General features: G+C 43.8%; 1 protein-coding gene across 1 annotated transcript; it reads left to right on the top strand.

The window, feature by feature from the left end:
• The first annotated feature begins 3,358 nt into the window (after nucleotides 1–3,358).
• Nucleotides 3,359–8,605, top strand: LOC123120623 (protein unc-50 homolog). The gene is made up of 10 exons (XM_044540628.1): nucleotides 3,359–3,623; nucleotides 5,322–5,389; nucleotides 6,081–6,106; nucleotides 6,244–6,334; nucleotides 6,600–6,695; nucleotides 7,378–7,443; nucleotides 7,754–7,812; nucleotides 7,897–8,019; nucleotides 8,101–8,172; nucleotides 8,246–8,605. The coding sequence occupies exons 1-10, from the start codon at nucleotides 3,537–3,539 to the stop codon at nucleotides 8,299–8,301; spliced, it is 744 nt and encodes a 247-aa protein (XP_044396563.1). The 5' UTR covers nucleotides 3,359–3,536; the 3' UTR covers nucleotides 8,302–8,605.
• The last annotated feature ends 8,123 nt before the right edge of the window (nucleotides 8,606–16,728 follow it).

Raw genomic sequence — 16,728 nt, 5'->3', positions numbered from 1 at the left:
ATACGGATGTATATAGACATATTTTAGAGTGTAGATTCACTTATTTTGCTCTGTATATAGTCACTTATTGAAATATCTAGAAAGACTTATATTTAGGAACGGAGGGAGTAGATACTAATGCATGTACCGGTAATATTAGAACCAACTTAAACATGGGAGTACTATTTATGAATCAAATTATTAATATCTGAGATACAATAATCATACAGAAGCTAAAATCACCATCTGATTTTTGAGACATTATAAGATCACCCATTATTTACCTAGCAGGTTTAGTACTTACGTCATTTGATGATATGAATGCATAATATATGGGGAAAACTTGTGTGAGATCTCACGTTAGGTGCGATCAATGGGATCAATTTTAAAAAAAAAATCTACATGTTTAAACATTCTCAAAAAATTTATAAACACACATCAATGGTTGATGTTCAACCTTAAAAATTTGCCATTTTGACGGCTCAGAGCTGGGAAGTAATGCTTATATAAGCAGCTCTTCACCGGAGAAATCGCTCGGTTGTAGGAGATGGAGTTAAAGAAATCAGTCTGCCACCGTTTGTCGAGGAACTCTCCAGCTCCCTAGCATTGACCTCAGGATGAACAGTAGTAAATAAAAAAACTGCATTCTTTTTTGGCAAACTTTGAAAAAAAATTGTGTGCTTGACAAATTTCAGCAAGAAAGCACATTCATGAAAGTCATGGCAAAAAAATATCAGCACTTCATAAATATGCTTAAAAATAGCATTTTTGGAGCATCGATTTTTTCCATGAGTTTCACGAATGTCATTTCATCATGAATTTTTTGCAAGCACACAAAATATTTGTCAAAGTTTACCACAAAAAGATTTTTGACTTTTTTACAACATTCTCTGATTTTACTGTTCATCAGAGAGCATTTGAGCTCGGGAGCAGATACTCCGCGTCCGGAGAGCATGAGTTTTATGGGTCTCCCTTGTGGATAATGTAGGTTCCCTAGGCATCCCAAATTTCATATGAAGGAAGCTTATTGTTTACATTATGCTAAAATATCTCTTTTATGTTCATCTGCAATGTCTCACTTCATCTTAAATATTGAGAATATGTAGAAAACATGGTGATTCTTGTTGCAGAAGAATTAGCGGTAATCAAGAAGCCACTTGCCCGTTGAGCAAAATCAAGTCATGGGACTGTTTATGTCTCGACGAAGATCTGCTCATGGTTGTCTCATGATCATGTTGTTAGAGTTATATAAATATTTGTCGTATATATCCCCATTGTATAAGGGGTGTCTTGCATATTTATCACACGGGAAAATTCATCCTACCACCTAGGGGTAGTTACCCCACATTTCTCATATACTACCATATAATATTATATATACTATTTTACATTATAAATATGTTCATATATTATATATAACATATTTTAAAGTGAGTTACATGAAAAAATTGCAAGTTAGCCCATGGTTTTTATTATATTTATGAAATACATATATATTTATACGTAAAAAAGAGCATACTCAAAATACGATGCATACTACCTAAAAAGTAGTATGTATACTACCTAAACATCGTTATATACTACATACTACGCGTACGTAGTCTCCGATTTGATAGATACTACATACAACATACAAAACTCACGTGGTGGTAACTACCACTGGTGGTAGATAAAATTTGTCATATATATATATATATATATATATATATATATATATAGGCCCATGACCACCTGAAAATATAAGTTGCATATTTTCTAATATGGTATTAGAGCCTTATGTATTTCTTTCACGTGCAACTTGTGCTCTTCCCCGATCCAAATCTTGCGCGCTGTCGTGCTTTATTTGTTGGTCATTGTCATCTTCCTCTCTCCCGGCGATCAGCGGCTTTCTTCCTTCCACCCCAGGTCCCCAGCTTCCGCCTTCTTTCTTCACGATCAGAACCATCATTGTCTTCCCCAGATTAGGCGAGCCCTCATTGATCCGCGAGAGAAGCGGATGCCATGGGGGACGTGACAAAGAAAGGGAGCCCGTTTTCGCCGTTGAGCGCAGGTGTCCTCCACATGGGGGAGAAGGGTGGTCGGAGGTTGCCATCATCGTCGGGGGCCTGGCTCCTACTGCACCAGACCGGGGAGGGCGAAGAGGAGCAGCTGTTTAGGTTGAGAATGGGAGGATCTGGGAGGGGAAGGGGAGATAGAAGGGGGTGCCCTGTGCGGTGGTGCTCCACATCGGAAGGGTGGGCTTTGGAAGTCGGTGTGGTGGGAAGGAGGGGATTGAGTGATGTGTGGGGATAAGAAAAAACGGTTGGGAAGGGAAGAAAGTTGGTGGTGGGAGGAGAAATTGGTAGGAGGATAAACTCATATGAAGAGGGAACGAAACAAAAAATAACGACTTACAAACACCAAATCCCGTTTAATAATAGAAATATATAGAGAAAATTGTACCATGGATTTTATGAGGCTATATCTGACTCTTATCCCGACTGGATACATTCAATAAAAATACCAAGCGGATTACTCACACATCATAATTGAATCACAAATAAAAAAATAAAACACTATAGATAAAAAAACATTATAGATAATTACTCATACATCATAATTTCATAGGTAGCACATACACAAGCTATGTCTCGTGTTGACACCGCGCCACATACTCCTTCACCCTATGCTATCTCACAACCATGCGATTAGAATTTCTTGCCTCCTACCGGCGCTACTGCAGGTATGCCTCGTCTCCTATGGCTTAGGCCATGGAGACGCGGTGGACCTCGGCTTTTGCTGGCAGGAGGGCGCTTGCTCAGTTTTTACGTGTTTTTTTTATCTTCTTAGGGTTTATATTCTTCTTAGGAAGGCGTGGAGGCGACGACTACCTAAAAATGAATTAAGGTTCTCCTCACTCAGCCCTGTCTTGGTGGTGCGTCTCGCCTCCTCGGAGGGTGCGTGGAGGTGTATCTCTGGTAGATCCTGCATGGTTCATTGGCGCTTGTCCTCAGTGGAACTACTTGGAGCCGATCTTCGTTCGTCCGCGTTGGTATGTCTACAAGTTCGATACTTCAAATCTTAGCTTCACCCATCGACAACAGATGCTATTCAGTTGCGCTGGTTCTGTGAGGTCTTAGCACGATGACTTCTCGACTGTCTACTACAATAAAATTTGCCCGACTCCGGTAAGAGAGGGGCGATGATGCCAACACACTTTTCGGCTTGCTTCGTACTTGTAGTCGTAGCTAGGTGGTCTACGGTTCTGAATATAATTTTCACTACTTCTGCTGTTCTTTGTACTGTCATGATATTTAATAAATAGATTGATTTTAAAAAAAAGCTATGTCTCGTGTTTTTAGATAGGAAAAACCTCAATTGTTAGCTTTGAGCTCCCGAGAAAAAAAAGAGAGAAAACAAAAACGCTGACAGACACGAACGACTTGGGAAAAGCCAGATCTCGCGTGCCCCGCGGCTGTGACAGCCACCACCACCACCAGAGGAGAGTAAGCAGGCAGCAGCAGCGGCAGCAGATCGCGAGAGCGCAGGAGCAGCAGAAGGAAGGAGAGGGGAGAACGATGCTGCCCACGACGGCGTCCAAGGGCAGGGGGGCCGCCCGCTCCGCCCCGCCGCTCTTCGGCCCGTATCTCCGCCGTATCGTCAAGGTTGGTGTTGGTCTCCTCCTCCTCGGAATCCACATTCATTCGGCCGGATCTCTTCGCCATGCATATGGCGCTGATCTGGCGTACGGGTTTGCAAGGCCGCGTGGTGCTTCAGCTTCTGCGATTTGCGGGCCTGTTGCCACGAAAACCTCGAATCTCGTTAGGGTTTCATATGTCGCAGAAATGCGGGTTTGCCCAAGGTAGGATGAATACCACATAGGAGGGATCTTAGGAGGTTTGGTTCAATTTCTGCTACCTGGGGGCGTTTGTGGAGTGGATTCCCCACATCAAGGATCAGCGTAGCAATTATGAGAGGCTAAGGGGAGGTGGGCGAGTTCGAGGATGCAATGCACTTTTAGATTTCCAGCCCATCTGGTTGAGTTTGCACATTACTCTACACCAATGAGCTGGGAGCTGATTTAGTTTTTTGATGTTATTGAATTTACCTGATCCTTGATGCATCAATCAATGGGTTTAGGAATGGGTGTCACCTTGGATTCAGGACTGTCTAACTTGACCTTAAAGGGTAGGTTCTTCTGCTTTGTTCTTCATCTGGGATATTGGTATATTTTGATTGATTATTGGGATTCTTTTAGCTATCTCGTGTGAATTTGGGATCTGAGTAGAATTACTTCACTTCAGTTGTACATTTATATGCGCTGCAGAGTTGTCAAGGTTATTGCTCATATGTGTTGTTTCCTCTTAATAATTAAAACTGAGGTTCAATTGTTACAACAAGAGATTTCTTAAAACCTTCCTACACATACAGGGAATTAAGATAAACAACCTAGTCAAAGAAAAAGAAAAAAAACACTTCTGAAATCTGAACACTATATATAGATTGTTGTAGAGTTGAGTTTGTTTTGATGCTTGGATTTTTGTAGGTGTGTTCTAACACAGATTGTTGGCATCCACTGTGATTAGAACAGTTACATTGCTTCGTTGCAATAGTACAAGGGACAAACTTATGTTCTGTCGTGTTCATTGTTTCCTTTACTTGTGGTTCTGTAATTAAGTTTGTTACTTTGTCACAACTATGAGAATTTTCTTCCTAGAGTAGCACCTCAGGCAAGAAAATGTTCACTATGCAGCCTAAAGATAGCACAAGCACTTTAGATGATACTACCTGTTTACTCAATAGCCCCCTGCATTCAAAATATGAGGCAGAAGTCTTTTAAGTTTGTTTCAAATATGAGATATACATGCAAACTTCATGAACTTCTCACTCGTTTGCCCTCATTTGTCTCCCTCCCTCCCTTTATCACTTATGTGCAAACATTGACATTAAGTCACTGATATCCTCTCTCTTATTATCATGGTCATTTCCCTCTACCATCTCCCTTCCCCCCATCTCTCTTATTATCTAAGGCTGGAATGCCCAGCTTTGTTTATGGGATCAATGTTTCAATCTTAGCTATTCTGTAGAAATTTTGAGCAAAGTTAAGTTAATACGTAAAATTGACCCGCCGATCTTCTAATAGGAAACCTAATTGGAGACGATCCTGACTATTTTGTGCTTCATTGTTTAGCTGCCCTGAGTAACTAAGGAAAATGCTCTGATTTTCTTTCATATGAGCCTTTCCTGCCACTGTTTGTACATATCCCAAGGGTTTGTAACGTGTTATCTTTTATAATTATCCATGTATCAGTGATTCTTACGGTACTTTGGTCGAAGAATAATGGCATTGCTTTTCTCAACAGTGGCAGCAAATGGATATCGAATACACATTTTGGCAAATGGTTCATCTCTGTACTTCACCAAAAGTAGTGTACGCATTCTGCACTCAGTCCAGCTCTAAATACTTTGCATTAACTGTTATACCATAGTAATTGTTTTCTGCAGATATTGTCGTAGTAAAACTAGCACCTCTTGCACACTGATGGATTGTTATCATCTAATTTCTCAATGCTAATGTCCCTACTTGCTAAGTTCGAATTCAAGGACGAGTGATATAACATGATCGGTAAAGGCTTGAAATACTTCATTCTAAGATTTTACAATCCACACCACCACGATTACCAAAAACCTATCCATCGACCACCTTATAGCAGGACCTTCTTCTGACCCACTTATGCCTGCACACAAACCCTAGCTAGTTTTTTTTGCTAGGGTTGAGGGTGGCAGACTGGCAGCTGAGCTTATCTAGGGCCAGAGTGGGCCCTACCCTCCCCAGGTTCTAGAAATTTCCCATGATGTTATTTCATATATAACATAATTTTAGATCACATATGACACACTATGTTAACTTGGCCCCCACTGTTTTGGCTCCTAATAAAATCACGCTCAAGCTCCACCACTGCTTGAGGGTTACATCTGCACCTTCATTTCATCATTCAACGTTGTATAGTTTAATATGAAATGGCTCATTTCTAGTTTTCACTTTGATGTTGATTATATAGTTAGGCACCTGACTTGCTTTTGTCTATTTGTATGCACCATGTTGCGATTATGGAAGACAGCTATCAGCACACCAAATATCACAAGCGTACGTGGTCTACTTCTATTATTTCCTCAACGTAAACGTGTTTGCTGGAATTTAATTGATGGACTTTCATACTATTGTAGTTCTTTATCTGATTTGATATTATGGCGGGTTCCTGATATCTTTATTCTTATTTACAGAAACAAAGAACCAGTGGGCTCGGGATGATCCTGCATTTATTGTCATTCTAATTCTTTTCCTTGTGTTTGCGACATCAGCTTACTGTGCAGCGTGAGTCCTTTATACCCTTTTATTATCTCTGGACTTTTCAAAAAATAAAATAAAATCACAGGGAATTATCTTCGTGATTCCCTTCTGTAGTGGGTGCAGGGAATATATCTTGGTGATGGTTTAAATCTATCTTTTTGTTTATAATCTATTTTATATATTCTCATAGTGAATAGATTAACGTGTTTCTTTTATTTTCTGTTGTATCAACTTGTTGGCTTGCTTTTCCTTTTTATTCAATGTTTTAACTCTTGTCTTTGTTCTTTAGGTTTGGAGAGAGTGCGCCCCATGCTGCTTTAACAATCATCTCGGTTGTGTTTGTCCATTTCTTGTTTGCTGGGCTAGTTTTGGCCACACTTTGCTGGTAAGTCTTCATGCTGTAGACTTGGAACTTGAAGGCAACACTAACATCATGTTTTTGGTACTTCTCAGTTGTGTCACTCAGTTTTACTGTCTTTTTCTGTTTGGGAGGTATTCCTCAACATGCAATGGAAGTCGAAGCATGTTGTCATGAGCTAGTCCTTCCATTCGAAAATAAGTGACGTGGTTTTAGTTCAAATTTGAAACGGAGGGAGTAGTTGCATAAAGTTTGGTTTCACACTGACAATTGGTTTACTGCTATAACTTCTTATTTTTGAAACGCCTGCTTCTTCATCATTTACTCTAGAGGTGGTAGCAGCATTTTACTTCCTCCGTTCATAAATATAAGATGTTCTAACTTTTTCTGATGTATATAGATACGTTTTAGTATGTTTGTTCACTCAGTTCAGTCTGAATGTAGTTCATATTGAAATATCAACAACATCTTATATTTGTGAACAGAGGGGAGTAGTTTTTAATCTTCATTTCTGGCATATGTTTACATTTTGCGGCCTAGTGCTTAAATCTGTTAGAAAGTACTCCCTTGGTACATAAATATAAGATGTTTTAGAGACTTGTGTCAAGTCTCTAAAACGTCTTATATTTATGTACAGAGGGAGTACTTAGTACACATGCAAATCTGTAAATGGAGAATATAAACTAACATCTGCTACGCTTCGATGCAGGTTTCTTACCAATTCTTATCTGAGGGAGGAACCTAATAGCCATGTGGTCGAACAACGCGTCGAGTGGTAATTGTCCTATCTTGTACTAGAAGTGCATCTTCTTTGACTCGTATTTCCACCATTTGGAGGTGATTTTTTCTTTTTTTATCATCACTGCATCAACTCCTGGAACATTTTAAGCTAACAGAATAGTTGTTCTATGACACTCACAGACCCATGATAGCATGTTTCTGTAATTTCCATTGACTCTCAACTCCTGTTCAGTTATTCTTGTGTTGACTAGTAACAAAGTTAAGAGATCATAATTGCTTCTTCCAGTACTTTGTTCTTGAGGTTATTATCAGTATCTGTAGTTACGAAAAATAAACATTTGCAGGCTGTATGCGTTTGATGTTCACTGCAACTCGTTCTTCCCTGCATTCGTCATCCTATATGGTAATAATGAAGGAATTATTCTCTCTACCTGAAATTGGTTCTACTAGCTTTTATGGTAGTGTATCTGATAATTTCTCTTCTCAGTGCTTCAATACTTTTTGTCGCCTCTGTTGATCGCACATGGATTCTTGCCTGCCCTATTATCAAACCTCCTGTTCATGGTGGCAATTTCTTATTATCACTATCTGAACTTTCTAGGATATGATGGTAAGTTTAGTCTAATCTTTAAATTGACTTTATTGTATGTGTTTTTAAGACTGTCCTAACAAAAGTGAACTTTGGCTGCAGTTCTTCCATTTTTGGACCGAACGACATTTTTCTTGTACCCAATCGGACTTGTCATCATACTATCGCCACTCAGTAAGTGCATTTTATACAGCACCAAGTTTTCCCCTCTGAAAAATCATCTTACATATTTCCTTTTGTCTTGTAGTGATACTCATAGGGTTTAATCCAACACGATACTTCCTGAGCTTGTACTTCCGGTAAGAGTGGTAACTAGTAAAAGAAGACTGGTGACAAAACTAATGGCAGATTGGGACATACAGTTTGAAGTAGCATTTTAGATCTCTTGTGCTATCAGGGAAGAGCGAGCCTCAAAAAAGCTCAGATCATATTTGGTGCCTGTGGAAGGCCATCAGCGAGCGCCTTATGAATGGCGTCCATTTTGGTGCCAACTTGTTCATATATGTGTTGTTTCCTTCGATTTAAGCCCAAGGATTGAGTGTACAATTTTATTGTGAAGTACAGTATCATATTAAATTGGCATCGACATTGCATGTGATCTTCCTTCCATCAGCTTCTTTTACCTGCCAGCTTTCCTCTTTCTCACCACTAACAATTTTAGAGGTATACCAAGGTCTGGATTGTTCCTTTGCACTTACGATGGTATACTTGCTTAGCCTTCAGTATTTTCCTGACTAGTTAATGTTTTTTAAGCGACGGTCACGCCACTTGTACCAATTGTTGCCTTAGTACAGCCAAGCGGCTTACAGTCGGTTACACCAGCGGACTTCTTTTGCGTCTGGGAAATTTCGGGTACCAGTATGAGAGTAACCACTCCCTCTGTTCCTACGTGTTTTAGTGTGTATGTTCATCAATTTTGGTCCGTATTTAGTCCACATTTTTTTTGAAAGAAAATATTCACTTTATTAATTGGAAATGATAGTTACATCGTCTATAAGAAGAGGTACAATATTCTTCATAGGCTCCTCAAACCAATCTCTAGTTACAGAAGCTTTTGCTAGCCTAGCAAGTTCATGAGCAACCTTATTAGCTACCCTATTATAATGTTCAAATCTAGTCAACAGAAAATTGCATGCCATGAAGTAGCAATCCTCGAATATTGCCGCCGCAACTCCCGCCGATTGTCCCTCATTCTTCATTGTGTCAATGACTTCCATATTATCAGAGTTAATAGTAAGACGATTGCATCCCATCTTTTATGCAAGAATTAAACCAAACCTAAGAGCCATCGCTTCTGCTGTTAGTACATCAGCACACCAATCGATCTTTCAATTTTCGCCAGCAATGAAGTTTACTTTGTCATCTCTGAGCACCGCACCTGCCGTGCCCCTGAGCAGATCATGGTCAAAAGAAGCATCAATATTTAGTTTAACAAAACCCATAGGAGGTCGGCTCCATCCTTCTTTTCTACTAGTCGCACTAGGGGAGTGGGCATTCACATAGTTTGCAGTTATAGCACAAATCCCCATCGAAATCTGATTCACTTCTTGAGATTTCCCTTCATGAACCAACATGCGTCTCTCCCATCATAAATACCAGGCGGTTATCGCGATTAATTCACTTGTATTTTGGCAACCTAATATAGATAGTTCTTGGCGTGGCATAAGAAGTAAAAATTCAAGAACCGCCTCACCCGCACGATCAATAACACAAGCTTTCTTAATTACCTCGTACATCCCCAGCTTTCCCCAAACCTCTTTTGCCTTCTGACACAGAAACAAGATGTGCTTTGTATCTTCTTGCCCATTCGAGCAAGATGGGCAAAGGGGCGAAACTTTCATATGTCTATTGGCAAGTGTAACACGACACGGTAGAGTTCCATGCAACGTTCGCCAAATAAATATCTTTACCTTTGCCGGACACGATAATTTTCAAATCTTACCCCAAATAGGATTGACATTGGTACGACCCATACCATTAGTATATTGCAATTTCCTCCCGTGTTGTTGGTTCCATTCCTCCAAATAAGCTGATCGAACAGTGAATACACCATTTTTTGTATAGCTCCAGGCAATGAAATCTGACATATTCTCCATAGGTAGGGGAATCGCAAGGACCCTTTGCACATCAATTGGCTACAAAGTTTCTCACCAAATCTTCATCCCAGAAATTCGTGATGGGATCAATAAGATCAACCACCTTTGACAGAAGTTACCCACCTCTAGGAGTAATAATTTTCCTATTCGCACAATTCGGAATCCACGCATCTCTCCAAATATCGATGTTTTGTCCATTTCCAACTCGCCAGATATAACCATTTCTCAAAGAGTCCATTCCCGCCATAATGCTTTGCCAAGTAAAGGAGGATCCCTTCTTTAAACTTTCGTTCATCAAATCTCCCTCAGGGAAATATTTAGCTCTCAAGATGGTTGCACATAAAGATTCCGGATTATCGAGTAGACGCCACGCTTGTTTAGCTAATAGCGCCAGGTTGAAACAGTGTATATCTCAGAAGCCCATACCTCCTTGATATTTTGGAACACACATTTTTCACCATGCCATCCAATGCATCCTCTTCTGATTGTCCTCGTCACCCCACCAAAACTGCGACATCGCGTCAATAATTCCTTTGCAATTTTTTTAGGAATTTTAAAGACAGACATGGCATAGGTGGGGATGGCTTGTACAACAGATTTGAGTAGAATTTCCTTCCCTCCAGAAGATAACAATTTTTCCTTCCATCCACTAATTTTAATAATGATTCGATCGATCAGGAACTGGAAACAATCACTTTTGTCCATGCCCACATTTTGCCGGCAAACCCAGGTATTTGTCATCGAGGGATTCAGTCATAATATTTAAAATTGTACACATTTGTGCCTTGTCTTCCACTTTAGTATTGGGACTAAAGAATATACTAGATTTTTCAACACTAACCATTTGCCCCGAGGCGGCACAATACAAATCCAAAAGTGATTTCAGTGCCTCCGCACTCCCTGGATTGGCTCGCATAAGGATCAAAAAGTCATCAGCAAAAAGGAGATTAGAAATTGATGGGGCATCTCTTCAAACCTTTATACCGGAAATGTTTCCATTCTCCTCCGCATTAGCTAAAAGGGAAGTCAAACCCTTTGTACATAACAAGAATAAGTAGGGAGAAAGGGGATCTCCCTGCCTCAATCCTCTAGTTGGTTTAAAGCTCTCCGTCTCATCATCATTAATACGGACCCGGTACTCCACAGAGGATAGACATTTCATAATTAAATTCACCCAACTCTCTTTAAAACCCAATTTTAGCATAATTTCCTTTAAGAAACATCTTATAATTAGGAAACATCTTATAATTAGGAATGGAGGAGTATATGTTAGGGCATCAACAACGCTAACCACCAAAAGGGACACGCTATTTGTCCATGGACTGGTTTGGACTAGTCCGTGGAAATAGATGCGGGTATTTGTCCGTGCACTAGTCAGACCGTTCGTGGAAATAGATACGGAAGGTGACCATCCAACCCCACCCGCTAGAGCATCTTATACCCTTAAGGGCAATGTTCAACACCGATCCTCAAAACATACACACTATTTGTTCTTAGACTAGTCCTGACCAGTTGGCCGGCCATTCGACTCGTACAGATTTCGCCAATTTCATTTCAAATGCATGGTGATACGAGCAAATTATAGTGTGGTGTTCATAGCACCATATCACAAACAAAAAGAGGCTAATGTTCATATTTTTACATGCCAATCACAAAAGTATCAGCCGTGCGTAAAAATGACACTTTTGCCCTACCCAGATAGGATATCCGAGCCTCCATGCTCACTCTGCCACCGACTCCTCCGCAGATGCCGGGGACTTCCCGCCGAGCCGCTAGGTGGCGTAGAAGTGGGGAGGCTAGTATTGTTTCAGCCGAGACTGGGTGTGCATGGATGACGACGACGGCGTCGCCTTGCGTCCCAAACCCTGCGCGACCCCTGCACCCCGTTCGCGACCACGCCCTCCGCCCTTCTTTTGCCGACCACCTCGTTATCCTTTGCCTTCTTTTTGAGGCGATGGGCTTGCCATGTCACCAAATTGATCTTCCGGACAACCGCCTTCATCGGATCCTCCACCTCTGTCGTCTTCGACAGCTTTTCGTACGGATCCATGTGGAGGCGACGACGAAAAAGCGCGGGAATTGGGGGTGGAGAGTGGTGGGATGGTAGCGGAGAGGGTGAAGAAAGGGGGAGGGGGTTTGCTGCAGAAATAGTTCGACTGACTCCAAATGCGCAGGCTCTGCCTCGGTTTTGGGTGGGCCGTGGGTGTAAGAGTTCTACGTGGCGGGTGTCCGGACTCCCACAAAGACCCTTTGGTTTGCTTCCACTTTGTGGGGAAACGGACACCCGGACTGGTCCGCGGACAAATGTGGGACAATGTTGGATGGTTCATGGAGTCCGGACAGCTCGATATGGATGGTTGCGGGAGGTTCGCGTTGGAGATGCCCCCCCCATCTAGGCAGACACTTCAAACACTGCCAAGAGCATCTCCAACCGGACAGACCCCTAACCCCCACCCCCACTCAGTTCTGACACTGCACCGATAAAAGAAATCCATATTTACTTTATTAGTTCGGCAACCCTTATGTTGGGCGGGTTTGGGGTCGTTCGGTCGTGCGTATCATGCAGATATTTTTATATTGTAAAGTTCTGTTAGAAATTTGTGAGTTTATTTCGATGTCCCTAATTTGTTCAGAAACGTGTATTGTAATTTTTGGTTAACATCCAAAGTATGATTGTGAAGCTGAGATCAAAACCAAAGTCATATTGGTGATGTCTTAGTATTCTCTATTAAGCCGTGTAAAATTATATCTTTATTGTCCTATTAAATTTTGCCTGATGTTCTGTTAATTGATGTACTTTCTTTATTAAGGTTGCATTTTAAAATACAAATTGTGTTTTTCATGATTGGAGTTAACTATGAAGAATGAACCAACTGATTTTTTTGGGTAAGGGAGTGATACATGTAAGGAATTCGGTTGTACATCATAGTTCAAAACATGCGATGAAACTAAAATGCCTCACTTTCCAAATTGAAGAAATTCTGGGTGGAGAGAATTAGTGTGATTATGGAGTATGCAGGTTTCTGTTGTACTCAACGCTTCACAACCTGCTCCAAATACACTATACCCACATCTTCAACCTGGCTCTGGGAGAAAAGTCTGGCCATGGCATCAAGCTCCAGTGGTGAAAGGTTAGATGTTCATTAACGTTCACTACTCTGGCGACACCTTTCCTATGCTGGTTGGGATCCTAGTACAGAACAGGAGCTTGCAAATGTCCACCACCTTATTCTGAATAGGTTTGATTAGCTAAGCCGATGTATCATGACCTATTATTAGTTTGGTTGGCAGCTTAGTGCAGATAGCTCTCACGCGGCATGGAGAAAAAAGAACGCCATGATATTTGGCTTAAAGACCAGCAGAGATGAGAGACAGTGGATGAATACGAAGGGATCAGCGTGAAGAAAATGCAGTCCGTCATTAGTGCAGGTTAGCATTGGCCAGCTGCTCCACATAAATGGAGTATTTAAAATTGTGGGTCCGGCGTAGTTATTGGTGTCTGGCATACGTAAGTTAATACTATCATTATGCAACGCTGAAGCATTTTATACATGATTATTGGTATATGTATACTGCACGCATCTTGGAGGAATGTATACTGCACGTTCTAGGAGGCGGTGGATCTCAGATCAGGAAGGCATGGGGCATGCTCATGGCTTAGAGCATCTCCACTCGCCCCCAACAGGCCCCTCAGGGCGTCTTTTTTAGCGCCGGCGGCGAAAAGTCGACCCAGCCACGTCCCCAACTCCTCGTTTATCGCTGGTTTGGACCAAAATAATAGCTGGCGAACCCGAGCCGAACCCAGCCCTCCGCGGGGGAGGTGGGTGGGTGGGGGGGGGGGGGCTGGGGGCGCCGGCCGAAGCGAAAAGGCGCGTGGGCCCGCTCTGTCGGCGACAGACAACCCTATTCCCGCCGTTTTCTCCCCCTTTCCCTCCATTTTCCTCATTGCTTCTCCCTTCTTCCCTGCCGCTCCCGCCATTCTCCTCTCGCTCCCGCCATCCGGCCCCCATGCCGCCGAAGAAGTATTCAGCCCCTCGCCCCGCTGCCGATTCCACCCAGCCGAAGCAGAGGAAGCCGAGGGCGCCGATGACAAGACCATCGGGCGTGTCGAACGCCTAGTGGAGGGCGGAAGTTCAGCGTCGGGAGGCTGTCACCACCGACCGGCGGAACAGGCTCCATCGCCAAGAAGGCCAGGGACGCGGCAGCGGCGAAGCAGGGAGAGGCGTCTCGCGCAGGGATGATGAATCCGCCCGGCCATTTCCCATAAGCTACGTGGGGGAGCCAACAGAGCGTGCCAGTCCATCCGTCCAGCCACGCCCCAGAGCGAAAAAAGCGTCGAGGCAAACGCCTAAAGGCATTCGCTGGGTGTGCTGAGGGGCCAAACGGCTGGAGTTGCTTTTATGCTCGGTGGTGGCTTGAAGAGTTCACAAATCTCATGTTTTGACAGATATGGAAGCAATTGTTGCATTCCTCTCCTTTCTCACGCAATTGCTTCGGCATCAACGACATGAGGAGACAAGCGGTGGTGATGGGCATGAGGGGCCAATGATTTAGTTGTTTTTCTTCTTTGACTGTCTCATTTTGTTTTTTGTGCATGGGAATCAGAAATTCAATTGGGTGCCCGGACTCATCTACTTCTGGTGAACAGTAAATAAAAAAAGGTGAAAATAAAAAAATAAAAAAAATGATTTTTGTGTGTGCAAGATGCTTAAATGCGCGATGTTCGTGCAAAATTTCAAGGTGTTGCAACATTTGAAGAGCTTGTTGAGTATATTGATTATTAGGAAAGATAGGATAGCATAGGATATTATTCTACCTTGTCTTGTACTCCAAGATAATCATGTACTCCTATATATATGCCCACGAGGCTCAAGCAATACAATCAACTATTCCACCAATCTCCCTCTATCCCTATTAACATGGTATCAGCCTAACTGATCCAAACCCTAGCCGCCACCTGACGCTTCCGTCCACGCGCCGTCCCTTGGGCGGTCGGCCTCCATGACCGCCGCCGGGGGACGCGCCGCCCGTACCTAGGGTTCGTCCGCGGTCGTGTTAGACCGGCTGCCTTGGAGAGTCTTTTTCCCGAACCCTTGCTTCGGGTTTCTCTCTCTCTCTCTCTCGTCGGTCGTTTTGATCGGTGTTTTCTTTTTGGTTTTCTGATCTAAAATCGGTTTGCGTCGCCCGCCGCTGCCGTTGACCCCGTGCGCCTCTACTCCAACACCGGCGCGACCGGCCGGCTCCTTCACTGAGCCGGCGGCCTCACGCGACAGGCGGCCCCTCACGGCCGTCGTCCGCGCGTCTGCCTGCTTGTCGCCCTGCGTCGGCTGTCGCCGCCCTGCTCCGTCCGGGACCTCTCCATCGCCACCCGCCTCCACGTGTCTGCACGGCGGCCCTGCGGTCTGCCTCGCCGGCCTCATCCCTGATGCGTCGGGCTGGCTGCGTCAGGCTCGTCGGCTGCCACGAGCTCAGGCGCCGCTGCTCCGTTGGTCGCTCGGGCCTTGCTGCCCGAGCGCCGGCGCTGCTTTGGCAGCCCGGGTGCCGGCCCTGACATGCTCGTCCGCACGTCTTCCCGCGCCGTCCATCGTTGCCGATTTCATGTTGGACTCTGCCGCCACCCCACCTCCACCGAGCGGCGTCCCCGACCACGCGCGCAATCGACTTGATCACTCGCTCGCCGCCACAATCCACCTCATCTACGCCACGCGACCGACCTAGCCCGTCGGTTGCGCGCGCCTCCGTAGGTCCCGTGAAGACCGTCCAAAGTACTACGCGTCTCTACACCGATCGAGCATCGGCCTGCCGCTGCGTTGCCACGACGGGCCACACCGTCGCCCCCCGCGGTACTCCTGTAACGCCCACGATGCGGCTATATCTCCCACGTGTCGAGGCACGACTTAGAGGCATAACCGCATTGTGGTTTAGTCGCAAGAAGGGTCATCTTCGCACAATCCCATGTAATGAACAAGAAAGGGATAAGGAGTTGGCTTACAATCGCCACTTCACACAATACATAAATAAAATCATACATCATTCAGAGAACACACATAGACCGACTACGGTCAAATCCAAATGAAAAGAAGACAACCCAACTGCTAGATCCCCGATCGCCCCAACTGGGCACCACTGCTGATCAACAAGAAAAGAAACAACACAACGAACAAGATCTTCATCGAGCTCCCACTTGAGCTCGGTTGCGTCACCTGCGCTGGTATCCTCGACACCTGCAACTGTTTGGAAGTATCTGTGAGTCACGAGGACTCAGCAATCTCACACCCGCAAGATCAAGACTATTTAAGCTTATAGGAAAGGATGGGGTAGTGAGGTGGAGCTGCAGCAAGCACTAAGCATATATGGTGGCTAACATACGCAAATGAGAGCGAGAAGAGAAGCAACGGAACGGTCGTGAACTAGCAATGATCAAGAAGTGATCCTGAACTCCTACTTACGTCAAACATAACCCAGAAACCGTGTTCACTTCCCGGACTCCGCCGAGAAGAGACCATCACGGCTACACACGCGGTTGATGCGTTTTAATTAAGGTCAAGTGTCAAGTTCTCTACAACCGGATATTAACAAATTCCCATCTCCCACATAACCGCGGGCACGGCTTTCGAAAGTTAATACCCTGCAG

This window comes from Triticum aestivum, chromosome 5D (genome assembly GCF_018294505.1).
Source record: "Triticum aestivum cultivar Chinese Spring chromosome 5D, IWGSC CS RefSeq v2.1, whole genome shotgun sequence".
NCBI lineage: Eukaryota > Viridiplantae > Streptophyta > Magnoliopsida > Poales > Poaceae > Triticum > Triticum aestivum.
The sequence above is the reverse complement of the archived record's forward strand: the minus strand, read 5'-3'. Positions and strand labels throughout refer to the sequence as shown.

Bases quoted from the DNA above. Each gene is read 5' to 3' on its own strand.
- LOC123120623 (XM_044540628.1), top strand. From the start codon at position 3,537: ATGCTGCCCACGACGGCGTCCAAGGGCAGGGGGGCCGCCCGCTCCGCC. The intron at 6,107-6,243 runs GTACGTGGTCTA...TCTTATTTACAG, and splicing joins GCACACCAAATATCACAAGC to AAACAAAGAACCAGTGGGCT. The intron at 7,813-7,896 runs GTAATAATGAAG...TTCTCTTCTCAG, and splicing joins TGCATTCGTCATCCTATATG to TGCTTCAATACTTTTTGTCG.